At 36.8% G+C, this 23,533-nt stretch overlaps 16 protein-coding genes across 16 annotated transcripts; 9 read left to right on the top strand and 7 right to left on the bottom strand.

Annotated features, from left to right (window-relative positions):
• Positions 1-85: 85 nt before the first annotated feature.
• On the top strand, positions 86-1,761 carry B0P05DRAFT_543092 (uncharacterized protein). The gene is made up of 5 exons (XM_051578393.1): positions 86-358; positions 406-658; positions 707-720; positions 767-812; positions 854-1,761. Exons 1-5 carry the CDS (start codon positions 151-153, stop codon positions 1,734-1,736), a joined length of 1,404 nt encoding a protein of 467 aa, XP_051434674.1. The 5' UTR covers positions 86-150; the 3' UTR covers positions 1,737-1,761.
• Positions 1,762-1,857: 96 nt separating this feature from the next.
• Positions 1,858-3,529, top strand: B0P05DRAFT_491706 (RuvB-like 2). The gene is made up of 6 exons (XM_051575329.1): positions 1,858-1,871; positions 1,918-1,978; positions 2,023-2,232; positions 2,276-2,457; positions 2,507-2,707; positions 2,752-3,529. Exons 1-6 carry the CDS (start codon positions 1,869-1,871, stop codon positions 3,490-3,492), a joined length of 1,398 nt encoding a protein of 465 aa, XP_051434673.1. The 5' UTR covers positions 1,858-1,868; the 3' UTR covers positions 3,493-3,529.
• On the bottom strand, positions 3,502-4,410 carry B0P05DRAFT_114910 (uncharacterized protein). Its single transcript, XM_051572972.1, has 5 exons — positions 4,233-4,410; positions 4,128-4,181; positions 4,026-4,078; positions 3,892-3,982; positions 3,502-3,833 (listed from the first exon to the last, which is right to left on the bottom strand). The coding sequence occupies exons 1-5, from the start codon at positions 4,354-4,356 to the stop codon at positions 3,511-3,513; spliced, it is 645 nt and encodes a 214-aa protein (XP_051434672.1). The 5' UTR covers positions 4,357-4,410; the 3' UTR covers positions 3,502-3,510.
• An 86-nt stretch (positions 4,411-4,496) lies between these two features.
• Positions 4,497-5,442, bottom strand: B0P05DRAFT_587472 (uncharacterized protein; the record flags this gene model as incomplete). Its single annotated transcript, XM_051582594.1, has 2 exons — positions 4,497-5,244; positions 5,294-5,442. The coding sequence occupies 2 exons, from the start codon at positions 5,440-5,442 to the stop codon at positions 4,497-4,499; spliced, it is 897 nt and encodes a 298-aa protein (XP_051434671.1).
• A 1,082-nt stretch (positions 5,443-6,524) lies between these two features.
• B0P05DRAFT_543083 (uncharacterized protein) lies at positions 6,525-7,214 on the top strand (the record flags this gene model as incomplete). The annotated part of the gene is made up of 1 exon (XM_051578392.1): positions 6,525-7,214. A coding segment is annotated over exon 1 (241 nt), but the record flags the coding sequence as incomplete, so codon positions are not given.
• Positions 7,215-8,707: 1,493 nt separating this feature from the next.
• Positions 8,708-8,911, bottom strand: B0P05DRAFT_614862 (uncharacterized protein; the record flags this gene model as incomplete). The annotated part of the gene is made up of 1 exon (XM_051583404.1): positions 8,708-8,911. A coding segment is annotated over one exon (204 nt), but the record flags the coding sequence as incomplete, so codon positions are not given.
• A 296-nt stretch (positions 8,912-9,207) lies between these two features.
• On the bottom strand, positions 9,208-9,369 carry B0P05DRAFT_470602 (uncharacterized protein; the record flags this gene model as incomplete). The annotated part of the gene is made up of 1 exon (XM_051574569.1): positions 9,208-9,369. A coding segment is annotated over one exon (162 nt), but the record flags the coding sequence as incomplete, so codon positions are not given.
• A 1,144-nt stretch (positions 9,370-10,513) lies between these two features.
• Positions 10,514-10,863, top strand: B0P05DRAFT_543079 (uncharacterized protein). Its single transcript, XM_051578391.1, has one exon. The coding sequence runs from the start codon at positions 10,531-10,533 to the stop codon at positions 10,744-10,746; it is 216 nt and encodes a 71-aa protein (XP_051434667.1). The 5' UTR covers positions 10,514-10,530; the 3' UTR covers positions 10,747-10,863.
• A 913-nt stretch (positions 10,864-11,776) lies between these two features.
• B0P05DRAFT_604093 (cytochrome C1 family-domain-containing protein) lies at positions 11,777-12,974 on the top strand (the record flags this gene model as incomplete). The annotated part of the gene is made up of 7 exons (XM_051583311.1): positions 11,777-11,848; positions 11,884-11,913; positions 11,966-12,129; positions 12,177-12,364; positions 12,447-12,523; positions 12,577-12,917; positions 12,962-12,974. The coding sequence occupies 7 exons, from the start codon at positions 11,777-11,779 to the stop codon at positions 12,972-12,974; spliced, it is 885 nt and encodes a 294-aa protein (XP_051434666.1).
• B0P05DRAFT_543072 (uncharacterized protein) lies at positions 12,961-15,460 on the bottom strand. Its single transcript, XM_051578390.1, has 2 exons — positions 13,486-15,460; positions 12,961-13,428 (listed from the first exon to the last, which is right to left on the bottom strand). Exons 1-2 carry the CDS (start codon positions 15,449-15,451, stop codon positions 13,037-13,039), a joined length of 2,358 nt encoding a protein of 785 aa, XP_051434665.1. The 5' UTR covers positions 15,452-15,460; the 3' UTR covers positions 12,961-13,036.
• Positions 15,461-15,498: 38 nt separating this feature from the next.
• B0P05DRAFT_543057 (WD40-repeat-containing domain protein) lies at positions 15,499-16,870 on the top strand. The gene is made up of 7 exons (XM_051578389.1): positions 15,499-15,697; positions 15,742-15,815; positions 15,862-16,014; positions 16,061-16,124; positions 16,174-16,226; positions 16,266-16,308; positions 16,357-16,870. The coding sequence occupies exons 1-7, from the start codon at positions 15,586-15,588 to the stop codon at positions 16,848-16,850; spliced, it is 993 nt and encodes a 330-aa protein (XP_051434664.1). The 5' UTR covers positions 15,499-15,585; the 3' UTR covers positions 16,851-16,870.
• Positions 16,871-16,948: 78 nt separating this feature from the next.
• On the top strand, positions 16,949-17,495 carry B0P05DRAFT_543055 (DNA-directed RNA polymerase I, II, and III subunit RPABC5). The gene is made up of 3 exons (XM_051578388.1): positions 16,949-17,078; positions 17,125-17,219; positions 17,272-17,495. Exons 1-3 carry the CDS (start codon positions 16,984-16,986, stop codon positions 17,304-17,306), a joined length of 225 nt encoding a protein of 74 aa, XP_051434663.1. The 5' UTR covers positions 16,949-16,983; the 3' UTR covers positions 17,307-17,495.
• On the bottom strand, positions 17,475-19,591 carry B0P05DRAFT_543049 (amino acid/polyamine transporter I). The gene is made up of 6 exons (XM_051578387.1): positions 19,092-19,591; positions 18,938-19,043; positions 18,859-18,872; positions 18,188-18,803; positions 17,773-18,145; positions 17,475-17,729 (listed from the first exon to the last, which is right to left on the bottom strand). The coding sequence occupies exons 1-6, from the start codon at positions 19,192-19,194 to the stop codon at positions 17,517-17,519; spliced, it is 1,425 nt and encodes a 474-aa protein (XP_051434662.1). The 5' UTR covers positions 19,195-19,591; the 3' UTR covers positions 17,475-17,516.
• Positions 19,592-19,860: 269 nt separating this feature from the next.
• Positions 19,861-20,634, top strand: B0P05DRAFT_114723 (small nuclear ribonucleoprotein Sm D2). Its single transcript, XM_051572971.1, has 4 exons — positions 19,861-19,924; positions 19,973-20,186; positions 20,250-20,355; positions 20,405-20,634. The coding sequence occupies exons 1-4, from the start codon at positions 19,920-19,922 to the stop codon at positions 20,422-20,424; spliced, it is 345 nt and encodes a 114-aa protein (XP_051434661.1). The 5' UTR covers positions 19,861-19,919; the 3' UTR covers positions 20,425-20,634.
• B0P05DRAFT_114694 (methylenetetrahydrofolate reductase-domain-containing protein) lies at positions 20,552-22,699 on the top strand. Its single transcript, XM_051572970.1, has 7 exons — positions 20,552-20,764; positions 20,812-21,618; positions 21,662-21,770; positions 21,822-21,862; positions 21,912-22,277; positions 22,319-22,441; positions 22,485-22,699. The coding sequence occupies exons 1-7, from the start codon at positions 20,678-20,680 to the stop codon at positions 22,644-22,646; spliced, it is 1,695 nt and encodes a 564-aa protein (XP_051434660.1). The 5' UTR covers positions 20,552-20,677; the 3' UTR covers positions 22,647-22,699.
• A 15-nt stretch (positions 22,700-22,714) lies between these two features.
• B0P05DRAFT_543039 (high mobility group box domain-containing protein) lies at positions 22,715-23,449 on the bottom strand. The gene is made up of 5 exons (XM_051578386.1): positions 23,400-23,449; positions 23,162-23,353; positions 23,048-23,106; positions 22,936-22,995; positions 22,715-22,872 (listed from the first exon to the last, which is right to left on the bottom strand). The coding sequence occupies exons 2-5, from the start codon at positions 23,343-23,345 to the stop codon at positions 22,867-22,869; spliced, it is 309 nt and encodes a 102-aa protein (XP_051434659.1). The 5' UTR covers positions 23,346-23,353; positions 23,400-23,449; the 3' UTR covers positions 22,715-22,866.
• Positions 23,450-23,533: the final 84 nt, after the last annotated feature.

Below are 23,533 nucleotides of genomic sequence, written 5' to 3'. Positions count from 1 at the left end.
CTATTAACCAATCAACAGGGATATAAAACGGAAGAATACTGATAGATTTTGTCAAAAAAAAAAAAGGCTTCGGGCCGGAGTTTCATTTCTGTTGTAATTTATGACGATTATTTCTTTTTTTTTTTCTTTTTTTTTCTCTATTATTTTTGAATGCAACGTACTCATAGTATATCTAATATACGAACTCTTGTGATAGCTACAGCTTCTTTATTTACTAGCATTTATGGCCATCCATTAAGTGCCTATACCACACCAGAGGTTGATGCAGAAGAACCTAAAATTGACTATGGTTCACCCGAGTTTTATGAGAAACTTATTGTCATCTTTGGTCTTGTTCTTTTAGGCGGTGTCTTTGCTGGTAAGTGTGTTGACGCTTTAAAATCTTGACTTATTTTTCTGTATTAGGTCTTACTTTAGGTTTAATGGGTTTGGATGAAACGAACCTTCATGTACTTACTCACTCTGGTACCGAGTCTGAAAAGAAGTATGCTCAACAAGTCCTTCGTTTACTTCATCGCGGTAAACACTGGGTTCTGGTTACTTTGCTCTTGTCTAATGTGATTGTGAATGAGACATTACCTATTATTCTTGATGGTGTGCTTGGTGGTGGTTGGAAAGCTGTTGTAATTTCTACTGCTTTGATTGTCATTTTTGGAGAGTAAGTTCTACCTTTCTGCATATTTGTTTACTAAATAATCAACCTTAGAGTAATTCCACAATGTACGTAACCCAGTGTTTGTCATACATGAAACTGATTTTTTTCTAGCTATTTGTGTACGTTATGGCTTAGCTATTGGTGCCAAAACATCACCGTAAGTCCCTGTCTTTTAGGTTGTGTTACTAATGACAATAGTATGGTGCTTACACTCATGTATATCATGTATCCTATTGCTTATCCTACAGCTAAGCTTTTGGATTATGTTCTTGGTGAATCTCATGGTACTATTTACAAAAAGGCAGGTCTTAAAACGCTTGTTTCTCTTCACCAGTCTGTAAATCCTGCTGATGTTGATGCATTGACTGAAGATGAAGTCACTATTATTGGTGCTGTTCTTGACTTGAGATCCAAGCCTGTTTCTCAAATCATGACACCCATTGCCGACGTATTCACACTTTCTACAGACGACATCTTGAACGAAGAATTGGTCGATAAAATCCTGATTGCTGGTTATTCTCGCATTCCAGTCCATGCCCCTGGAGACAAGATGAACTTTGTCGGCATGTTGCTTACCAAACGTTTGATTACTTATGACCCTGAAGATGCTTCGCCTGTCAAAAATCTTCAGATCAGTACTTTGCCCGAAACTGGACCAGACACAAGCTGCCTCGATATTCTTAACTTTTTCCAAGAAGGCAAGAGTCATATGGCCTTAATTTCAAACGAACCTGGATCCAATACTGGTGCTTTAGGTGTGATTACATTGGAAGATGTAATTGAAGAATTGATCGGTGAAGAAATCATTGATGAAACAGACGTTTATGTGGATGTACACAACAAGATTCGTGTTGTACGTCGCCAAGTGAACAACAGTAGAAGAAACAGTCGTTTGACGCGTTTATTAACAGCCCATAAGCGTAAACCTGTTCGTGAAAACTCAGCCAGTTCTGTCAACAAGAAGGTAGTAGAACCTTATTTGAAGCCTGTTTATGGTGCTGTGCATGATGCCTCTGTATTATCTACTTCCCCTGAACACCACCAAGGTGAAACCCAACCTCTTTTAAACAATAGACAATAAACTTCATTTATGCATAATTTTCTAATTGACAAGTGACGTAAAAATGTGACTATGAAACTATTTTTTTTTCTTTTTTCTAAAAAAGACACGTCTTTTTATATTTCTTTCTTTCTTTTTTTTTGTTTATTCAATATGGTAAGTAATGACCATGGTATGAAACTCGATCACTTATTATATATAGTCTTTACCTATTGCAACAACTTCAACAGAAACTAAAGATCTCTTAAAAATGGAGCGTGTTGGTAAATATCAATAGTCTAAAGCACAAAAACTCAAATCCATTTAGGTGCCCACTCTCATATTCGTGGTTTGGGTCTTGATGATACACTTGAACCCCGTACTACTTCTCAAGGCATGGTGGGTCAATTAAAGGCTCGTAAAGCAGCTGGTGTTATTTTGAGAATGATTCAAGCTGGAAAAATAGCAGGTCGCGCTGTCTTGATCGCGGGTCCTCCTTCTACAGGTAAAACGGCTATTGCCATGGGTATGGCACAAGGTAAGCTCAAAAATAGAAAATCACTCTATCTCACTGCTATTAGCTCTTGGTACAGACGTGCCTTTTACCATGTTGGCTGCTTCTGAAATCTTCTCACTTGAAATGAGTAAGACAGAAGCATTGACACAAGCCTTCCGTCGGTCCATTGGTGTCCGTATCAAGGAAGAATCTGAATTGATTGAAGGTGAAGTGGTTGAAATTCAAATTGATCGATCCATCACTGGTGTAAGTTTCTATAAACCCTGAGTGTTCATTGTCTCATCTGTCACATTAGGGCTCAAAAACCGGTAAATTGACATTGAAGACCACCGACATGGAAACAATTTACGATCTCGGTAACAAAATGATTGATTCACTCAACAAGGAAAAAGTCATGGCTGGTGATGTGATTGCTATCGACAAGGCTTCTGGCCGTATTTCAAAATTAGGTCGTTCTTATGCTAGAGCAAGGGATTATGATGCAATGGGTTCTGATGTAAGTCGTCTTGGTCTGCGTATAGAGTAACTCATTTGAGATAGACTAAATTTGTTCAATGTCCAGAAGGCGAATTACAAAAAAGAAAAGAAGTAGTTCATACAGTCTCCTTACACGAAATTGATGTGATCAACAGTCGAACTCAAGGCTTTTTGGCCCTTTTCTCTGGTGATACAGGTGAAATCAAATCTGAAGTAAGAGACCAGATCAATACCAAAGTAGCAGAATGGAGAGAAGAAGGAAAGGCCGAGATTGTGCCTGGTGTGCTCTTTATTGATGAAGTACATATGCTTGATATTGAATGCTTTAGTTTCTTGAACAGAGCCTTGGAAGATGACATGGCACCTGTTGTGATCATGGCCTCAAATCGCGGTATCACGCATATTCGAGGCACAAAGTATAAATCACCTCACGGTATTCCTGTTGATTTACTAGACCGTATGCTTATTATCTCAACAAACCCTTATGAAGAAAAGGAAGTGAAGGAAATCTTAAAGATTAGATGTCAAGAAGAAGATGTTGAAATGACAGACGATGCTAAAGATGTCTTGACACGTATTGGTACTGAGACATCACTTCGTTATGCTATTCATTTGATCACAGCTGCTAATTTGGTTGCAAGGAAGAGAAAGGCACCTGCTGTTGATGTACAAGATATCAAGCGAGTCTATGCTCTCTTTTTAGACGAAAAGAGATCAGTGCAATACTTGAAGGACTATCAAGACCAATACATGTTTAATGAACATCATGATACAATGGCAGTTGATACTGCTATGGAAATGTAAACATTTATATAATAAAATTTAAAATAATAATAACGACATCCAGAACGTAACAACAGAGACAATAAAAAGAGAAGGTAAATGAATCACAGAAGCACTGATTTGACCTTCAGAAACAGCAATAACAACCTTGGCATTCTTTTCAGCTGCAGAGGCCATTGCAGGGTTCATAGAATAAGTTCCCGTCGGTTTGACAGTGAGTTGATTGATACTTCCGCCTACTAATTTACCAACACCCCAAGGAATAGAAGCACCGTCAGGCTGAGTTGAATGTTCTGGTTTGTCTAATTTGCCTTCGGGTCCAGTGATACCAAAGCGAGTTGTCCAAGCATTCTCACCTTTTTCTAAGATAAAAAAAAAAAAAAAAGGGTTAATTACCCGAAAATAGCTTTTGTTACATACCATTGGTAAACATCAAAAAGTAAACCGGTGCATGAGGTTCAACTTCAGGTGCAGTCCAGTTGAGTGAATTGGTTTTAGAAGCATCCAAATTCTATCGAATGTAAGTTATGCTGTTCGAATTGAATCATGTATACCGTAGCGACATTCTGTAGAAACTTTTGATTGTCATTATCACCCGTCATGAAATCTAAAATCCATCTATCAATACAAGCTACTGATGTTTTAATATGTATTACCAATCTTGAAATTTTTCCATGACTTTTTCATATGTGGTGATTGTTTATCATCAACTACAGGAAAATGACATGAGTGAATACATCAATAGAAAGCGTATTCTTTACACCAGGTAATTGTATATTGTTTGCCTGTCTTCCAAACAGTGCCTGGTTCTGGATAATTGGGAGCCATGTTGGCACACACAAAAGAGCATAGCAGTGAACTAATGAATGACACTTTAAGCAACATTGTTTCCGGAAAATTAGAAAGAAAAAAAATATATATGTAAAAGAAGAAAAAAAAAACAATTTTTGTATAGCTTGTTGTGGTTATTTGTTACTTTTATTTTTTCATAGTATACAAATGATGGCTCATATCTAAATTTGTTATTATACATATCGGTTGTTTACCAATTCCAATTGGCGTACTTGAAGAGGTTGTTTAGGCAGACTATGGACAAAAGCAGAGGTAATTTGGGTATTGGCTAATAAAAGTCGCTCGAGTCGTGTTCCTTTGGGCACTTTTGTAAATAAGTCAAACAAGAGTTCGTCTGTGATTTGATATCCTTCAAGTTCAATAGTCTTTAGATGCATGGCTAACTGAGCAAGCACACTGCCTAATGCAGGCAACAAGAGCGCTTTACAGTTGATGATCGAAATGGCCTGAACATGTGTATGTGTCTGACAAAAGGCTAACAATTCGTGGGGTTGAATGGCATCCATCTGTATCAATCGAATGGAGCGCAATGACTGGATAGGCAGTGTCATAAAGGACGATGACAAGAGAGGTGTTGTCTTGAGTGTCACGTGTTCCAACTGCTTCATGCCAGAAAAGTCACATTCAAGCATAAAGGGAAAGGACTCGATGCCACCCATGCTTAACGTATGAAGGCGAGTATTGTATCGAGTGATTTCTCGAATGGTTTCTGATTTGAGCGTGGTAGGATGTCCCAATGTCATCTGGACAATATAAGGACAGCATCGAAACAGTCTGTGAACACGCATATCAATCCCGTATTTGTTTACAGGTGTAAAATCAATCGACCGAACAAAATGACCATAAGGCAAGAATGTGTTGTTGGAGGTGATTGTCTTGACAAAACCGACAAATGCTAAATAGTTTCTGATACGGTAATGCCTATCTATCTTTAGTACCCAAAAAAAATGATGCAAAGTCATTCTTTTACCTGTAAATAATGCGACATACAAAATAAGCCCATGCCTTGCTTACTATCAAAGCATTCACGACAAACTGAGAGTTGTAGGCTCCCTGTTTATCCCTGAGGACAGCGTATCGACAAATAATTTGTTGTATATCGAGAGGTAGTTTACCCATAATGCATGTAATGTGAAAAAATACAGGAAAAAAGGTAGTTAGAACTCAGTTTATGCCTGCATTTGCGGGTTCTCCTTTCATTGTGGAACTAAATTTTGCGTGTCATTTGACATGGAATCTCGAAATGTTTACAGTTAGACCTATAGTAAATTGTGGAGAGTGCTTTGCAGTTGAATTGAGAAAAGAAAGTCTATCTAACAGATTAAAAACATACATACTTTGCGACAACCCAATAGCTCTCGATTCCATTTGGTATAAGCAAAATCAATATACTTAATATGCTTTTGATGCTCAATGTGCGCTTTTTACGAGGACCAAGTCTATTATAGGATTGTAACTTATAAACTAGCTTTTACAATTAGTTTTTGAGTAAATCCGACAAACAATTAATAAGCATAACAGTAACACTGGTGGATTGATATCCCGCTACGGGTGCGGGTGTTTATCAAGATAAACCATCATTTCTGTCTTCTAATTCCCATCTTTTGGGCTTCTCAAGTTTGAGCATACATAAAAGAAAGTCATTTTGCCCTTATGATACCCTTTACGAAATCTTCAATTTTCACTATTTTACGCTTAGTGATGGATATAGACATTGTAGATACAACATGTCTTCGTACGAATTCCTTCTCTAGATTTATAGAACGCACTTAAAGCGTTATATTTACGAAAGCACTATAAAAAGTGCACACTATAGCTCAAAAACAAGAAACATGTTTTTGGGGGATAGCATAATATTTTACGAACAAACATATATCTTTCAACTTTGTTAATACACTTTTTTGATTGGCCTTCGTTTTTGGGTAGTTTTAGTCCATTTTAATGTTTGATATGCGAATATTAATTCAAACTCAGACATTTTAAGGCTACTGCACAATAAGGTGTTTTTTTTTGACATATCATTCGTCATTTATGAATTGACTGACTACAGAGTCACTATATACACTTACAAATAAAAAACATATCTTTGATTTTATATCCTTCTAGAATCAATTTTATTACACAAATAAATGGTAAAATACAGTACATCAACGTGTATTTTTAAAAGATGAATGCACTTGTATTGCTCTTCTTTGTCTATTGTTTTTCTGAAATTTAATTATTGCATAGACTATGTTACAATCACTCTCAAATATGAATCACGAATCTATTGTTCTGATATCTAACAAAAAATGGCGCAACTTGGAGTCTCATAACCTACTAAATTGGCACAAAGTAGCTCAGTTCGTTGATGACAGACATAATTTTAGGATCAAGAATCAAGGGCCATTGTAGACATAGTGAGAAATGACTCGAAAAAATGCGTGGAAAGAGAGGCAATGTTTGTATTACTAACAGATATGAGACCTCTCAGACCTACATCTATTGTTTCAAACACCCAGAGCATCCTTGTTTCGTTGAAAAAAAAAAGAAGAAAGAGATGATCAAAAGATTTACCACGGGTAGGTTAATGTTATTAATCCTGAATATGTTTCTCTCAAGCACGGTCAGTCTACCAAGTCTTGGGATGCTCTATCATCTCTTGCAAAATGTTAATCTAGATTAACTTTGTGTGTTCTTGGAGTACCTATCCTCCATTTTTCTCAAGCTAGAATTAGTCAATACGAAATTGAGAAATTTGAAATTTAAGCATGCTTTCCATCCTTAAGTAGGCTCTTTAAATTATAATAGATAAAGACTATAAGCCCTTTAGAATAGAAGCTTAGGCTGTTTATTTAACGAAAAAAAAAGGGAGAAAGGACTAATGCTTGATGTAGCCACTATTTGCATCAAACACAGCTCAGTATTGATCGGTCATACCATTGGTCAAGAACGTAGTAGTATGAATGTAATGAGTTGAAAACTATCTCATTTTTAGTGATTATGCATCCCATACAGTTGAAAAGATAGCGTAGCGCAAAGGAAAACAAGCAAGCAACTCCTTACTTGTTTGACTAGTCCTTTCAAGGTGAAACGTCTCCTTTATTTAATTATTTTTATAGCATTTGTTCCGTGCGTATCATTTTAAACTTATCATTCTGATAGGCTTGACAATCAACTTGATTTATTCAAGTCTAGGACCATGGAGGCTGTTCAAATCAAGTTTGTATCAAGTACTTTGTTTTTAGACTTGACTTGGTGCAGACTTGATTGCGAGCGTTACATCAAACTGAATTTATCGAACAACAAAAGTGCTCAAGCATTGTTTTTCAATTTTGAGATCCTTGATTTTTTTTTATCCATTTGATATTTTCATGACAAGCAAATGTTTCCCGTTTTGCTACTACGCCAACCTGGAAATGGTCCGTTCCTTCCCTTGAAGACTATGTCCATCCATTTGAGAAGCAGATGCTTTTATGGTTCATTCATGGTCATTAAACAGTTTACCAATTTAATGTTTGAATAGCCACCGGAGGTCCATAGATAGATGCCTATTACTGTTTCAAAATAGGTTTTTATGTTGCTTGTCTGTCCTCTAGTTTCTGCCCTATCTGTTTTTCTTCTTAGCTCTGTGGTTTCAAGTTGAGTAGCTCCTGCTTCAAGTCGATGCGCTCCTTCCCATATCCAAAAACAACAACAACAGTAATAATGATATGAATATCTCTCCTTTCATTTTATATTTTTATACAGAACGCAAAGGATATTTGGTAGTTAATACCGAACAAAGGGAAAAAGCATTACCGTACAAAAAGAAAAGAGACGAAAGACGAGGAATTCATTGTATTGAAGTGTAGAAAGGAACTTGATCTGGTGAATGAAATAATAAACTTGCAATCCGTTGAACTCATAATCATTTATGTCGTTTATTCGTGCCATTTCTTTTTTATTTTTCCAAAACAAAATAAACATACATTATAACTAAGGAATATATATTACATGTTGGTCTTTTATTGTTGGCAGGAGAACACCAGTTCATCGAGAAGATTTATATTTGACACGAGCGTTGTGATAATGAACTAAATCAAGATTACAACCGACATATAAGTGTCAATAGTTATTGTTGGTGGGATGCCATCAAGCGGTCATTTGACAATACGTCTACAGGTAGTAGGCTCGTCTAATTCGAGGAATAGGGCAAAAATACAAAACTATGATTGCAAAGAGGACAAAAACAGAGGTAAATAAAAGAAGTAATATTCGTTTTTATCAGCACAGAAGGAAAAAGAAAAGCAGTAGTAGAAATCTATAGCATGTCAAGTTGTAATTCAAAGAAAAATTCATAAATCTTAGAAGACATTTTATATATGAAGTGGCCAAGACCATAGCATTAGTCATTTTAACCCCTTTTCTGAATACATCTCTCCCAATAAGATTCAGCATGCTTTGCCCACTGCAAACAATCCTTTGTAGTCACCGTGTTGCATGCTTTAGTGATATGAAGTGTCATCTCACTACCTTTGTTCAAAGGGTTTTTTCTAATGCACTTTTTTCTTTGACCAGCACTCTTTGATGGGATTTGAAAAGGGAGAGTAAGATAGCATGAATAGTGGTTTGTATTCCCATTTTACAATGGTGTCAACAACAGATCTGTAATGAAAATCTCTTTCATCTCATGTTTATCAAGTACATCCATAACAGATTCTATTCATTCAACAACATGATACACAGTAGTGCCCTTTAATTTTTTTTTGTTTTTTGAGCTCTTGAGTGCCATGCTTTCTTTTCTTAACTGACACCTCAGAATAAAACTCCTTCTCTATCCATTCAGCATCCCCTATTTTCAAAGGTATAACTTTGGTAAAGCTTATAATTCTCCTAGCACATATACACCCGATCATACTCAAATTAGCAGCTTTTTTGTGTGTGCACTTTTAAGTTTGCTGGAGTGCTAACCTTTGGCCGTGCACGCCCCCTCATCAGTTGAGAATGAAAACCAGCTTTATCAATAAATACACAGTTTTTCTGAGAACCAACACCGGTCTCTATCCATTTGTTGATGATTTCGTAACGAAGATTGAACGTTCTAGGTGCATCTCATTCTATTATGTATTTATTAACTTGCTTTAATGTTAAGCAGCACTTTTCACGAATATGCGCATACAAAGAGAAAATAACAGCGGATACCAAAAAAATTTTAAACTAAAAAGAGGTTAGTTCTTAAATTTTTTGAAGGCTTCCCAATAATAAAATATAATTCTAAAAAAAAACCATAATACTGTAACATTCCTTCTGTCCTGTGTAAATTGATATTGAGCAAAGAAATGTCAAATAAGTTGATTATATTGAATATTGTTTGTTGCATAAAGAAAAACGTAAGTCAAAAAGGAACTTTATGCAAGAAGGCTTGTTTATATGTAACCATCAAAAAGTACTCATGATAGAGACCTTGTTTTGAAATACAGTGCTTACTAAAAAAGAAAAGCCCTTGCCCCTAATGCTTATCGATTGAAAAAACATATCGCCACGACAGTTATTGAAGCTAAGCTGAAAGTGGACAATAAAATTTCTGCTTGCACCATCATTTCGACAAAGGGTGTATGTAGTCTTTTTTTTTTAAATTTCGTCATGGATCACTTAAAGGTACCCGAATACTTCAAACATTCATGATCAAACTGGGAAAAAGTCTTTATGATAAATGCACTTGAAGACGTAATTCCAATAGTAAATGATATTGGAAATGTATTGTAAAGAAAAAGAAAGTTATGATCAATGCATAGTTAAATAGATAGATATGTTAAATAGAAACATTGTAATTTCTCCACACACATATATATAAAGTAATACATTCGTTATCACAATATAAAATCATGCCACGATAATGAAATCTAAATTAATAACGATAATTAATGTCAACTACCAGTCTGCTGCAAAACCTTAATTTAATCACGCCAGCCAAATTGATTAAACATTATCGGAAGGGCTCTTTTTTTTTTTAGTGCTTGTCAAAATTTCAGCACTTGTCTTGATTAGGGAACAGATAAGCAATCGCCGCTTGAGACGAAAAAGAGGGGCCATACTCCGACATATGACTGAGTAGGCCCCATTGGCCAAATATACGTCATATCGAACTGGGTATACAGGTACCTGTAAGTCAAAAAATATATATATATAAGAGAGGTTGCATGTCAATTCAGATCTTTATTCAAATAAACAAACACTACTATTAAAATGATTGCTGCTTCTCGTACTGCCTCTATTGTTCTTGTCCCTGTTACCTCATTTGCTGGCTATGCTACCTATGTCCGTTCTACTTCTCAACCTACTCAAGCTCATGCCAATTTTATGAAGGCTTCTGGTGTCAACCAAGCTGACCACTTAAGATGGAGAAAGCTCAACAATGGACTTGGTCTTGTTGATGTTGGTCGTAGCTGTGGTGGTCTTTAAATCTATATCTATCCAATGTCTCGGCTGGGCCGGCCTCATTTTTTATTTATTGCATACAATGATAATTATACCAACATTTCTTCTTTATCAAATAAACATGCTTTCTGTGAAAAATTATACCATTCGTGTAACTATGTGCCTGATTTTCTCTAAAGTGGTCTATCCCAAAATACCAAGAGGGAGTCTATTTCTACTGTTAAAGAAATTCGTTTATCTTTATTTCTTGGCTCAGATAAATGACATTGTTAATTTTAACAGTGGTATATAATTTATTCATATTTGAAAGACCCACTCTGGATCAAAGGAAGACAAAAATATTTCCTGTATGAAAGACCACCTTCATAAGATCAGTTGTTCGCGGTTCTTGATGATTGCTGTAAAAGAATCTGTGACTACCGTCTTTTTCTTTTATACTGTAGCTGAGTCAACATGTCTGAAATAAAGAAAATAGTCAATGTATAGCTTGATCAAAGACAATCTACCTCTTGTGTTTCAAAAAATCATTGCTTTCATTGTCACAAATGGCTTTTGCGTAGCTTTCAAATCCATAGATCACACATTTGTTAAACCTAAAAAAAAAATCAGAAAGACTGTGCATTCCCTTAGTATGTTGTTTGCAACTGTAAGCTTTTTCTGTCTCTCTTTTGTATTGAACCAAAGATTCTTTTCTTACTCTGTATGACCACGCTATATAATTTCTTTCGAAACTGCTATTTTTTTTCTTTGATCTAAAACTTGTCCTATCTTTAGATCAACGTATTGTTTGATCGAGAGACAAACAATCATGCACAGCTTTATGCGACCCCAAACAGAATCCGGCCCGCATCTACGGATATTATTTCCCGGACTTATTATGTTCCTTGATAGAGAAAAAAAAATATAGACGAGCCCCCTGGGCCTGAAGTAACTCAAAGGGCAAGCCATATATGAACCCCGAAAATTGACCAAAGAAAAAAAATCTTTCTCTTTCATTACTTGTGTATTTTGAACATTAATCGAACCTCCCCTCTCTCTTTTCTTTCGTTGTCTAATGTTCTCTAGAATCGCTTCTCAAGCTGCTAGACGTTCTGTCAAGCAATTTGGTCAACAAGTAAAACATCATGTTTGACATTGGGATACTTATATATTTCTTTCTAGACTCGTTTTGCTTCTATCAAGGCTACTACTGTAAATATAAAAAAAAAGTTCAGTAAATTGAATACTCATGATTGAATCATAGCATTCCAACAAGCAAGTTGCTGGTGTCACTGCTGGTATTGTTGGTGCTACTGCTTTAACATACATGTATGTTGATGCTTCTGCCAACATGGCTGATGAAGGTCTTCACCCTCCTTCTTACCCATGGCCTCACAGTGGTCCTCTCGATACGTTTGATCATGCCTCGTAAATATTCAACATTGATAGACAAAGATAACTCATTCATTCAATAGCATTCGTCGTGGTTATCAAGTGTACAGAGAAGTGTGTTCTGCCTGTCACTCTCTTGACCGTATTGCTTGGAGAAACTTGATTGGTGTCTCTCACACTGAAGATGAAGTTAAGGCTATGGCTGAAGAATTCGAATATCAAGATGGTCCTGATGACAATGGTGATATGTTTATGAGACCTGGCAAGGCAAGTAAGCACCATTCATTCAGACTCCGACTCATCTTTTGATATCTAGCCTGCTGATTATATGCCCAAGCCTTATGCTAATGAAGAAGCTGCTCGTGCTGGTAATGCTGGTGCTTTGCCACCAGATCTCTCTTTGATCACCAAGGCTCGTCACGGTGGTGAAGTAAGTTTTTGAAGAAAGAGAGAGAGAAAAAGAAACTGATGATGATGGACTAGGACTATGTCTTTGCTCTTTTGACAGGTTATGTTGATCCCCCAGGAGGTGTTGAAGTCCGTGAAGGCTTAAACTACAACCCTTACTTCCCTGGTGGTGCTATTGCCATGGCCCGTGTCCTTTACGATGGTCTTGTTGAATACGAAGATGGTACACCTGCCACTACTTCTCAGATGGCTAAGGATGTCTGTACTTTCCTTGCTTGGTCTGCTGAACCTGAACATGATGAACGTAAGAAGATGGGTATGAAGGCTACTGTCATCTTGGTTGGTTTGACTGCCTTGTCTATCTACCTTAAGAGATTCAAGTGGGCTCCTATCAAGTCCAGAAAGATTGTCTACAAGTAAGTCTTTGTACATAAAGTATCATTTCACTTATTCTTTTTAGCCCTCCTAAATAATTTGTGTAATATTTATTGATAATAAAAAAAAATTGATTTAGAATTTTATGATAAAATAATGATTATTCTTCCATAGCAGTGACTTTGCTATCAGAAGAAGAGGATGCAACAGATTTGTCTAAACCACCTGTATATAATTCAGTATTCCATTTAGGAAACACACGCTTATAAAGACACATCATGACTGTATCTTGTTGTGTAAGGGGACCATCAAACATACACTTCATATAACCGTGTGTACCCAGTGATTCTATAATGTGGCCCACACGACCGTATTTAGTAGTCAATTGAACAGGCTTAAACCAGTAGATATCTTCCACATTAAAGAACATGAATCGAATCACAGCAGATCGTTTGTGACATTTAAAAGGATGACCACTGAGAATGATACGCTTGGCAATAATACGCTTCACATCTGTATTCATAAATGTACCTGAAGATACTAAAATGGGTTCTAATGGACATTATATGGGTTAGCAATGTCATTCAACTTTCCCCCATCCCTTCTTACCATTTACATTATCTGTCTCTTTATAGAACATGACAGGCATCTTGCCAAACACAACAGGACCATAGACAGTAGCCACATAAGAACGACCCATTTTCATGAATCGCTCAAACTTATGGACATGGTTTGTTCCCTTATTTGTGTTTTGTGAATAAATAGGCTTTGTGCGGTATCTTCTAAAGCCCATATGCAAAATCATAGGATCCTTGGATTTCACAGCTTCTTCATAGGCATTATCACGCTGTACTTGTAAGTTGATCAAAGACATCTTGTGCTCATATTGCAGCAAGCCAAATACAACAAAAGGTCTTGTCTTGTCATAAGCATCAAAGGCTTCTTGAGGGACATTGCGGATCCAGAGAGTGATACGTTTACCAGGCTTGACATTACCTACAATAGCTTGACTGACCACTCTAGCCTTGGTACGAGCAAAGTTTCCAAATTGGAAGATTCTGGCATAGTCAATAGGCAAGTTTTCATAAGGATCCCAGGGAGATGTTCTGAATGACTTGAGACCACGGTAACGAGCAAATCTCTCTCTGGCAGTGATGTGCATAGGTGTATCAATTTCATCAGGAAATTCATCATAGTTTTGATACTCTTCTTGCCTTTGCTTAAGATAGGCTTCGTATTGTCTTGCTTCTTCTTCTGCATCGAATTCGTCTTTTTCTTCTTTGTCTTCTAATTCTATATCTTCGTATTCATCATCATCGTCAGGGAAAGCACTGGCAGCAGGCTCAACCACGTCATCATCTTCCTCATCCATCATTTGATCCTCCTCTTCTTCTTCTTCACTGTACTCAGCATCTTCTTCATCAACAATCCAAGCAGCTTGATAAGATGAAGTGCCTTTAGGTACTCGCTTTGTCGATTCTTCATTGTCTAATTGACGCATACGACGCACACGAGCATCTGCTTCAGCCAATTCTTCTTCTGTAGGCCAAGTCTGTTCATTGTCCATAAAATCAGGTTCATTTTCAGCCACTAAATCATCTTGTTCTTCAGGGTTGGGGGTATCAATCACTTGTGCGTCCTGTTGCATTTCATTCTGATGAGTCAGATCAGCACTGGTGATTTGTTGGATCTGGAAATCACCAAAGTTTTGAAGGTGAACTAGTCGATTTGCATTGAAGGGATTACCACGGGCATAGCCAGTCACTTTAAGTGTACCGCGTTCAGGTGTGATGGGGTCGTATTCGACATTGTCTGCCAACAGATAAGGATGGTTGTCGCGCCAAGACATAGGTTTGGGGCGTTGACCTGTGATATAACGAAGAGCAGAGAGACTATCGTTATCTGTATCTAAACTATACAAGTGCTCTTGTTCAGGAAAGAACTGTTGGACAAAAGCAGTCAATGATTTCTTGGTGCTGGTACGAAGTTTGGCAGGTACTTTGTCCATATGTTGCACAACAGGGACCACATTCACAATGCCTTGGTTCAAAATGGCCAATAAAGTATTGATACCAAACGAATCCACTTCCACATCAGAAGACATCAACAAAATACCAAAATCAGCGACTTTAAAAGCATCAATCACATCAATAAAGTTACGCTTCAAAGGCACCAATTGCACTTTTTGTTTGAAACGTTCGACAGGTAACACAGTGGCTTCTGTGTCTGCATTGGAGGGGACTTGAAGACCCAAGGAGCGGTAGAGAGAAGCAATAGCACTAGCCACATCGCTGTCAGGGCACAAGGGTAAAACAGGCACAATCTTGGGTGCACCTTGACGTCCTTCAAAGATACGGCTGATACGAGTGACATCCTCACGTTTCTTTTGTTGCAAGATCTTGGCAGCATGGCGACGATCGATCTTGGAGACGGTTTTGAGACCATTGGCTTGTTTGACAGAAGTTCGGTTGATTTTACCTTTGGAAGCTTCTCTTAATTGACCCTTGGTGGCATGACGACTCTTAAAAGGCTTGTTGGATTGGTGAGAACTACCGGCTCTATGACGATGTTCCATTGTATGTATTCACAACAAAAGAAACCAGATCAAGACAAAAAAAAGCTTTTTTTTTATTGATTCACAGTCACTTTTTTCGACATCCATTTTTGGTAATTCACTTCTCTCTGTCTCTCTCACTTTTGTTGAGCATCATGGATAATATACAGCCTTTATCTCAACTACAAGGACATAAAGCACCTGTTATTACTGCTGAGTATGCAAAGAATACTATCTTGGGAAATCATGTACTTGCTTCTGGATCAGGTAAGTGTCATGTATCTATGTAATGTTGCTTATGTCAACAATAGAGGATAAGACGTGTAGACTATGGGATCTCCAATCAAACAAAGTGATCAAAGGGCTTTCAGGGTTCCATGAGCCAGTAAATAAGTCGTTGAGCAATGAGTGACCACTGATCTGTTCTATAGGTGACAAGTATTAAATTTGCTACAAAATCAAGCATGCCATATATGTATCTTTCTTCAGGCACAAAAGTATATACGTTTGACTTGAGAAACCAAGGCATGCTATTAACTGAGCCTATACACACTTATGAATTCAGTCAAGATGAAATCAATCAAGTAAGTGACTTTGTTGTTTGGGCTTATTTCAAAACCATGAGTATAGATTGATGTGCATGAAAACAATCAATTTTTGGCTACTGCTGATGATGAAGGCAGTGTTCAAATCAGTTAAGGACCTTCAGCATAAAAATAGGATGACTAACACAGCACCTCTAGTTGATCTGAATACACACAAGATACATAAAAAGACAAGCAAGAAACACAGCAATGTAAGTCATTTGAATGGACGTTTTCTTATTGGCAATTAGATTTGCATGACTGTCAAATTTCGTCCAAAGAAACCATGGGAAGGTAAAACAATAAGCTATGGATCATGACATTCACTCCCTTTGTGTATAGTATGGTCTGGTGGTATGGACAGTAAAGTATACAATTGGGATTTCTCTCGAGGATTACCCACTCACATATACGACATGAGTCAAAAAGAAGCTTCAGCCAAACAAATGTTCAATCCACCTTTTGTACACACCATGGCTATCTCGCCTGATGGTACATGGATTGCTGCTGGTTTAGGAGACACCAGTATTCAATTGATTTCACCTCCTAGCAAGAAACAAAAGACACAGATAGAAAAACGCCTTGAAGATGGCCATAACACCATGGTCAATTGCTTGTCATTTCTGACTCATGAGCAACTGCTTTCAGGCTCAACCAATGGTCGAGTGACTCTATGGAATATCACATCTTTAGATAAACAAGTGTTTCAATTGGATCACTCAATGGGCAAACTCAATAGTCTACAGGCATGGATGCATGATCGTATTGAGTTTGCTGCTGCAGGTACTTCTATCCATCATGCAGGTGCATTAAATATCTATACAATAAAAGCATAAGCCACTTAAGGTGAATGAAATCAAGTCCTCTTTTCTAAATTAGGAAATCACTTTGTGACGCGTAATTCAATCCAGGGTTTTCTTTTTTTTTCACTTTATTTTTTTTTTTTTTACTTTAAACCTATATATCACGATGATTATTCCTGTTCGTTGTTTCTCTTGTGGTAAAGTCATTGGTAACAAATGGGACAACTACTTGTCTTTATTACAAGCTGAATATACAGAAGGGTAAGAGAGCCTGTACTGATGTACTGAAGCTTATAAATTTATTTAGTGAAGCATTAGATGCTCTTGGTCTTAAGCGCTATTGTTGTAGACGTATGGTCTTGACTCATGTTGATTTGATTGAAAAGCTTTTGCATTACAATCGTAAGTTAATTGAATGAAGTTGAAATGTTATTAACAACAAGGGAAACAATAGCTTTGGAACGTTCAAGAGATCGTGGACGTGCTTAGAAAGAAAGAAAGAAAGAAAAGGAAGGGAACACTATATTGTATATCGCCCAACTGTCTCTTTTTACTTTTTGTTATTATTATCATTATTTTTTTTTTTTTCATATATATATATACACACACACAACCATTTTACAGCATTATGATTAAAGAACTCTTTTGTAGACAGGATTTTTTTCTCTTTTTTTTTTTATGTGTGTGTATTTGTTTTATTCAATAGACTATGTGTTTTTCATGATCAGCCATTAGAACAGCTCTTTGAGGTTCTTGTATCACTTGTTCATCTTGAATCATGGTCTCCACATAGCGCACAGGACCTGTAAACCATTTACGCCCTGAAAAGGCATAGACTAAAGAAGCCAATCCAATCACACCTACAAATGGAACTACAGCAAAATTCATGTTATTGGCCGTCACTGGCCATTGCTAATCAACATGAGTAATCAACATCATCTATCATCAATCTTACAGTAGGCAATACAAACAAAGCAGACGTCAATACAATCCAAAGACAAGCAATGATACCACATGGAATAGAAAACCATCCCATATGAAAAGGTCCTTTTGTAAACCGTTTTCTGGCCATGGTAATACGTAGCCAGATAGGTATTAAATAAGAAATATTGGCTGCAATGGTATTGATCGACACAATCGTCTCAAAAGCAACATCGCTAAACAAATAAGGGATGCCCAAGATAGCAGAGAAAATGATATTAAACCACACTGCATTCGCAGGTACTTTGGCATCCGTCAAGCGAGTCAGCCACGCTGACAATGGCATGGCACCATCACGAGCAAAGGCATATGTCTGACGCGACGAACCCACAATCACAGAAGCACCCCTGTTTTGTTAGTACTGCATATGATGCTACCTAACGACTTACGCAAAATACATGGCTACAAGAATGATCACTAAAAACCAAAGGGTCCAACCCATGCCTACACCGTCCAGGAAGACTTGAGTGATAGCCATCGAATTCGCCGAATGAACAATTTGTCGATCAAAATCTTGAATCATAAAAGCACAGGCCATCATCAAGACAGTGCCTGCTATGGCTGACGTACCAATGGCCATCACAATGCCCATAGGCGAACCACGTTGAGCAGACATGGTTTCTTCACTCACATGGGCAGCTGAATCGTACCCATTCAATGTAAACTGTGCTTGCAATAGACCAATGAGCCAAGCATAACCTTGACTGCTAAATCCAGACCCATTATAGACTTGACCTAGCGCAAATGAAGCCGAGGGTTTATTAGGTGTCAATAAGAGACCGACAAGCACAATGAACAAAATACCCATCAAATGCCACCAAACAGATAAATTATTGATCATGCCTGTGTATTTGACAGGCAAGGTGTTCATTAAGCCATGAATAAAAAGAATGGCAATAAAGACACCATAATCAATGGCGGGTGTAGTCACAAAGTCAGGATGGGCAACAGAGATAGCCGATGTTAAGAACTCTGCCATGCCTAAATCACCTGCACAAATAGCCACTAAAACAATAATAATATTCAGTATGAGTTCAGTCCATGCTGTTTATCAGCTTACCTGATAAACTAAGCCTAGAAAAAAAAAAGGGAAGAGGGGAGGAGTGAGCAATACAATGCTATTCATCTTCTTACTTTACCAGTTAAAATAGCCTACAATCCAACACATAAAAGGAACCCACTCTGATTCAGATAGTTGTGCTGTCCAGTAATATAAACCACCCATGGTTGGGTAGGAGCTACAGACTCAATCTCTCTTAATCATCATTGCTTGCTTTTTTTTTTCTTACTTACTTTCTGCTAAACTAGACCCAATGGTCATGGTCAACAAAGCAACCACTAAATATCCCCAAATAGAAGCTGAAGTGCCGCCTGTCAATAAAGTAGTACCCCACATCTAACATAGTGGATCAGTGATATATATATATATGTATGTATAATGTATGTTTTCTAGATTACAGGCAAAAGTCCACTGAGAACAGAACAACAACCAAATGAAATAGCAAAATTAGAGAATGTAGATAATTGTCGATTTAGACTTTGTTTATAACCAAGCTTTGCCAGTAGTAATTCATCATCCCTTCTGACTTTTTCTTGCCATTGTTTTCTTTCATCTTTTGTTTTCCTATTATACAAGAGAATACGCTCAGGTAATTTGATAAATGTCATGAATAAGAAAAGGATGAAAAGAAGAAGAAAAAGAAGAGAATAAAAATATATATATATATATAAAGACATTCTCCTGAAAACTACCTCCTTAGACGTTATGGTTTATCATGACTGTTTCAAATATAACTTTATTCATCCACCTTTTCATCTCTTACGGGAATACGGAAACAATTGACTAACATTGGACCAATGTCAACAACAAATCAGCCTGTTACACACTACAGAAAAAGAAAACAAACATAAAAAAAAAAAAAAGCAAATACACTGCTTGAATTCAACAACAACTTTTATATGTCTACACTGGATAAGCATGTATTTGATTTGATAGAATGACCAATCAACTACATCGAACGCGGTAAATAAAAAAAGCAGGCACATACACACATAATACTTTACTGTGTGCAAAATTTTTGATTACGACATTATTTTTTTTTTTCATTTTATTATTACACCATGAGGTAGAAAGAACATCATGTTAAGGGGAGGGTTACTAATATATTTAATAGCTCTCTTGCTGCTAAGCCTCGATCTGAAATGACAGAGGAAGAACTTCGTCAACAAGAAGAACTCGAATTCAACACGGGTCCACTTTCTGTCTTGCAACAATCAGTTAAAAACAACAACCAAATCTTGATCAGTTGTCGTAACAATCATAAATTATTGGCTCGTGTTAAAGCTTTTGATCGTCATTGTAACATGGTGCTTGAAAATGTCAAAGAGGTAAAAAAAAAAAAAAAGAAAAGAAATAGTCATTCATAAATATACTTAATCCATTCATGATAGATGTGGACAGAAACACCTCGTAGTGGAAAGGGATCAAAGGCTAAGCCTGTCAACAAAGATCGTTTTGTCAGCAAAATGTTCCTTCGTGGTGATACTGTCGTTCTTGGTAAGTTTGAATTTGTTCTATTCATATGACTAACACGTCTCTTCTTTAGTTCTTAGAAACACTGTATAAAGAATTCAATCAAAACAATAAAGGCATTTTACATGGAAACGCGTATGCATTCATCATCTTTCTCTTCTTTTTTTCTCTTTTTTTTATGCAAAAAGAATAGACTCATAAACGCGATGGATAAAGGCGTTGATTGGCTTTAAGCAGCATCTCTTTTCCTTCTTTCCATCAAAAGTCACATCTCTTATGCTTGAACCTATTAAATTCATCTCTTTCTCTCTCTGTTTTTCTCCCCCCTCTTTCTTAATAGACCATCATGAGAATTATAGACAAAATACAAGAAGCACAAAAGAATCAAACAATTGCTTATTCTTTTGAGTATTTCCCTCCTAAAACAGACTTGGTATGCATAAAGAACTTGTTGAACAATAAACTGAGTTCAGAGAATAGGGGTTTGCTAACCTGATCGATCGTCTTGGTCGTATGGCTCAACTCGAACCCGAGTTTATTTCATGTACTTGGGGAGCAGGTGGCTCTACTTCTGACCGTACACTTGAGTTATGTTCCACAGCCCAAAACTTGTATGGTTTAGACACACTGATGCACTTGACATGTACCAATATGGAACGAGACAAACTCGACAAAGCCCTTGAACAAGCCAAGGCAGCAGGTATTCGTAACATTTTAGCCTTACGTGGTGATCCTCCTCGAGGTCATGAGTATTGGACACCTGTAGACAACGAATTCAAACATGCGATTGATCTCGTAAAGTACATTCGGGCTCATTATGGTGATCATTTCTGTCTCGGTGTAGCTGGTTATCCAGAAGGCCATATTGACTGTGCTGATCCTGATCAAGACTTACTTTACTTGAAAGAGAAAGTAGAGGCAGGTGCTGATTTTATTGTGACTCAGTTGTTTTATGACCCTCAAGTATGTGTGGACTGGATTCACAAGTGTAAAGAAAAGGGTATTCATGTGCCTATTGTGCCTGGTATTATGCCTATTCCTACCTATCAAAGTTTTCGTCGTATGATTCATTTGTGTAATGTGAAGGTACCAGAGAAAGTGATGCAAGATTTAGATGCTATTAAGGGAGATGATCAAAAAGTAAAGGAATACGGTGTCCAATTGGCTGTGGACATGATCAAGAAGTTGCATACAGAAGCTGGTATTTGTAATTTCCATATTTCAACCTTGAATTTGGAAAGATCAACTCGTTTAATCTTGGAAGAACTACAGTTGCATAAACAACAAGTATGCCATGAATTAAAAAAAAAAATACTGAACTTGCTATTAGTCTCTGCAGACAAACAAGATACCTCCTTGGGCACCTGTACATGATCCTGCCCGTGCTGAATTATGGGATGAATTCCCTAATGGTCGTTATGGTGATTCCCGTTCTCCAGGTAGAGTGAACATTGGAAGCCATTCGTTTGATTGATATTTTGATTATATAGCATATGGTGAAAATACATATGGTGCTGGTCAAATCTTACCTGTAAGTAATATACTATCTTTATATGTTGAGATCTAAAAAAGAAGCATAGACTTCAGATGCTAGTTCAAAATGGGGTCAACCCAATCATGAAAATGATATTACAGAACTTTTTGTGAAATACATTCGTGGTGAACTAGATTCTTTACCTTGGTGTGAAGAAAGACTTCATACAGAAAGTGAGGCTATTCGTCAACGATTGACCGATATTAACCAACGAGGTTATTGGACTGTGAGTTCACAGCCTGCTGTCAATGGTGTTCCTAGTGAAGATAAAATCTATGGTTGGGGACCTAAAGGCGGTTATGTCTATCAAAAGGCTTTTTTAGAATTCTTTGTTTCTGATCAACATATCAAGGAATTATTAGCGCGTCTTTACAAAGACAGTTCTATTACTTTTTATGCTACAAATCTCAAGGTAATTTGATATATACACAAAAGAGTTACTTATTTATGTAGGGCGATTTCTCTACCAATGTATCTGATGCAGAAGCACAGAATGCAGTGACTTGGGGTGTTTTCCCTGGTAAAGAAATTATTCAGCCCACAATTATTGAAAAAGCCAGTTTTGAAGCATGGAAGGTAAAATACAATAATAAAAAAAAAGTTTATTCATCAATGATAGGATGAGGCCTTTGGTCTATGGAAAGAATGGGAAGAACAATATCCTCCTGGTAGTTCAAGTCAAAAAGTATTAGAAGAAATTAGACAAAGTTATTGGCTTGTCAATGTTGTTCATAATGATTTCCAAAAATCTGATCTTTTATTCAATGTCATGTTGGCCTAAAAAATGAAAAATAAAAAAAAATAGCCTGCCTAAAAAAAAAAAAAAAAAAAATACGCGTCGTTTTTTTTATTATTTTTTTTGAACCAGTTTTTTTTTTATTAGACATTAAAAAAATGTAACGCGAAAAAAAAGGTGAGTTTTTTTAATAATAAAAAAGAGATAACATAAAGAAAAAAAAGGAGAGATACAAGTGATGATTAGGTAATGAGTTTAGTTATTTTTACTTCTATAGAACAAGAGTTAGTTTCTTGGTTTTTTTTTTTTTGGGTTATAAATTCTCTCTACTTACAGCAGAAGCCTTTTCACTCTCATAACGCTTCTTGTCAGCTTCAGCCTTTTCAACATAAGGCTATAAAAACAAATAGATCAATAAAAATGCATACCATCAAACCTATCTTTACCTTCTTTTCTTCTTCAGACATGGCTTGCCACTTTTCACCAAGAATCTTACCAATTTGGCCTATTGTAATATGTAAATGATTTCCTATTGTACCTTTTTTTTCTGTATATCTTACCAAATGAGGCTTCAGGGTTTTCTTCCTTAACAGAAGCTCTCTTATCTTGAGAGAAGAACATGTATGCAGATAAGCCACGCTTAGGGGCAGAAGGGTCCTTCTTGGAACGACGCTTCTTTTCTTCAGGCTTAGCAGCAGCAGCAGCAGCAGCGCGCTTGGTGGTCTTGGTAGTCTCCTTAGGCATTTAGATAACTAATGATCTTCATTAGACCAAATACAATCATGCTATCCTACTTACTTTTTTTTTCTTGTTTAGTAAAGAGAAAAGAGAAAAAAAAGAGAGAGAGAGTACAATGTGTGCTGTTTTATTAGGAGAAAAAAATTTCCTTACAAAGTTGCTGCGTGTGTGTGTGTGTGTATGTGTGTGGAAAG

Source organism: Gilbertella persicaria (assembly GCF_025201335.1).
Source record: "Gilbertella persicaria strain CBS 190.32 chromosome Unknown B0P05scaffold_21, whole genome shotgun sequence".
NCBI classification, from domain to species: Eukaryota; Fungi; Mucoromycota; class Mucoromycetes; order Mucorales; family Choanephoraceae; genus Gilbertella; species Gilbertella persicaria.
The sequence above is the reverse complement of the archived record's forward strand: the minus strand, read 5'-3'. Positions and strand labels throughout refer to the sequence as shown.

Coding starts and splice junctions, on each gene's coding strand:
- B0P05DRAFT_543039 (XM_051578386.1), bottom strand. CDS start 23,345: ATGCCTAAGGAGACTACCAAGACCACCAAGCGCGCTGCTGCTGCTGCT. Junction 23,107..23,161: donor AAACCCTGAAGCCTCATTTG/GTAAGATATACA, acceptor ATATTACAATAG/GCCAAATTGGTAAGATTCTT. Junction 22,996..23,047: donor TGTCTGAAGAAGAAAAGAAG/GTAAAGATAGGT, acceptor TTGTTTTTATAG/CCTTATGTTGAAAAGGCTGA.
- B0P05DRAFT_114723 (XM_051572971.1), top strand. Junction 20,187..20,249: donor TGCTTGAAAATGTCAAAGAG/GTAAAAAAAAAA, acceptor CATTCATGATAG/ATGTGGACAGAAACACCTCG. Junction 20,356..20,404: donor TGGTGATACTGTCGTTCTTG/GTAAGTTTGAAT, acceptor TCTCTTCTTTAG/TTCTTAGAAACACTGTATAA.
- B0P05DRAFT_114910 (XM_051572972.1), bottom strand. CDS start 4,356: ATGTTGCTTAAAGTGTCATTCATTAGTTCACTGCTATGCTCTTTTGTG. Junction 4,182..4,232: donor ACAATATACAATTACCTGGT/GTAAAGAATACG, acceptor ATTTTCCTGTAG/TTGATGATAAACAATCACCA. Junction 3,983..4,025: donor TTCTACAGAATGTCGCTACG/GTATACATGATT, acceptor TACATTCGATAG/AATTTGGATGCTTCTAAAAC.
- B0P05DRAFT_114694 (XM_051572970.1), top strand. CDS start 20,678: ATGAGAATTATAGACAAAATACAAGAAGCACAAAAGAATCAAACAATT. Junction 21,619..21,661: donor TACAGTTGCATAAACAACAA/GTATGCCATGAA, acceptor ACTTGCTATTAG/TCTCTGCAGACAAACAAGAT. Junction 21,863..21,911: donor GTGCTGGTCAAATCTTACCT/GTAAGTAATATA, acceptor AAAGAAGCATAG/ACTTCAGATGCTAGTTCAAA.
- B0P05DRAFT_543055 (XM_051578388.1), top strand. CDS start 16,984: ATGATTATTCCTGTTCGTTGTTTCTCTTGTGGTAAAGTCATTGGTAAC. Junction 17,079..17,124: donor CAAGCTGAATATACAGAAGG/GTAAGAGAGCCT, acceptor AAATTTATTTAG/TGAAGCATTAGATGCTCTTG. Junction 17,220..17,271: donor AAAGCTTTTGCATTACAATC/GTAAGTTAATTG, acceptor GGGAAACAATAG/CTTTGGAACGTTCAAGAGAT.
- B0P05DRAFT_543092 (XM_051578393.1), top strand. CDS start 151: ATGCAACGTACTCATAGTATATCTAATATACGAACTCTTGTGATAGCT. Junction 359..405: donor TTTAGGCGGTGTCTTTGCTG/GTAAGTGTGTTG, acceptor TTTCTGTATTAG/GTCTTACTTTAGGTTTAATG. Junction 813..853: donor ATTGGTGCCAAAACATCACC/GTAAGTCCCTGT, acceptor TAATGACAATAG/TATGGTGCTTACACTCATGT.
- B0P05DRAFT_543049 (XM_051578387.1), bottom strand. CDS start 19,194: ATGTGGGGTACTACTTTATTGACAGGCGGCACTTCAGCTTCTATTTGG. Junction 19,044..19,091: donor TGGGTCTAGTTTAGCAGAAA/GTAAGTAAGAAA, acceptor AGAGAGATTGAG/TCTGTAGCTCCTACCCAACC. Junction 17,730..17,772: donor CTTTGTTTGTATTGCCTACT/GTAAGATTGATG, acceptor CATGTTGATTAG/CAATGGCCAGTGACGGCCAA.
- B0P05DRAFT_543057 (XM_051578389.1), top strand. CDS start 15,586: ATGGATAATATACAGCCTTTATCTCAACTACAAGGACATAAAGCACCT. Junction 15,698..15,741: donor TGTACTTGCTTCTGGATCAG/GTAAGTGTCATG, acceptor TGTCAACAATAG/AGGATAAGACGTGTAGACTA. Junction 15,816..15,861: donor TTTCAGGGTTCCATGAGCCA/GTAAATAAGTCG, acceptor TCTGTTCTATAG/GTGACAAGTATTAAATTTGC.
- B0P05DRAFT_543072 (XM_051578390.1), bottom strand. CDS start 15,451: ATGGAACATCGTCATAGAGCCGGTAGTTCTCACCAATCCAACAAGCCT. Junction 13,429..13,485: donor AGAGACAGATAATGTAAATG/GTAAGAAGGGAT, acceptor AATGTCCATTAG/AACCCATTTTAGTATCTTCA.
- B0P05DRAFT_491706 (XM_051575329.1), top strand. Junction 2,458..2,506: donor TTGATCGATCCATCACTGGT/GTAAGTTTCTAT, acceptor CTGTCACATTAG/GGCTCAAAAACCGGTAAATT. Junction 2,708..2,751: donor ATGATGCAATGGGTTCTGAT/GTAAGTCGTCTT, acceptor CATTTGAGATAG/ACTAAATTTGTTCAATGTCC.
- B0P05DRAFT_543079 (XM_051578391.1), top strand. CDS start 10,531: ATGATTGCTGCTTCTCGTACTGCCTCTATTGTTCTTGTCCCTGTTACC.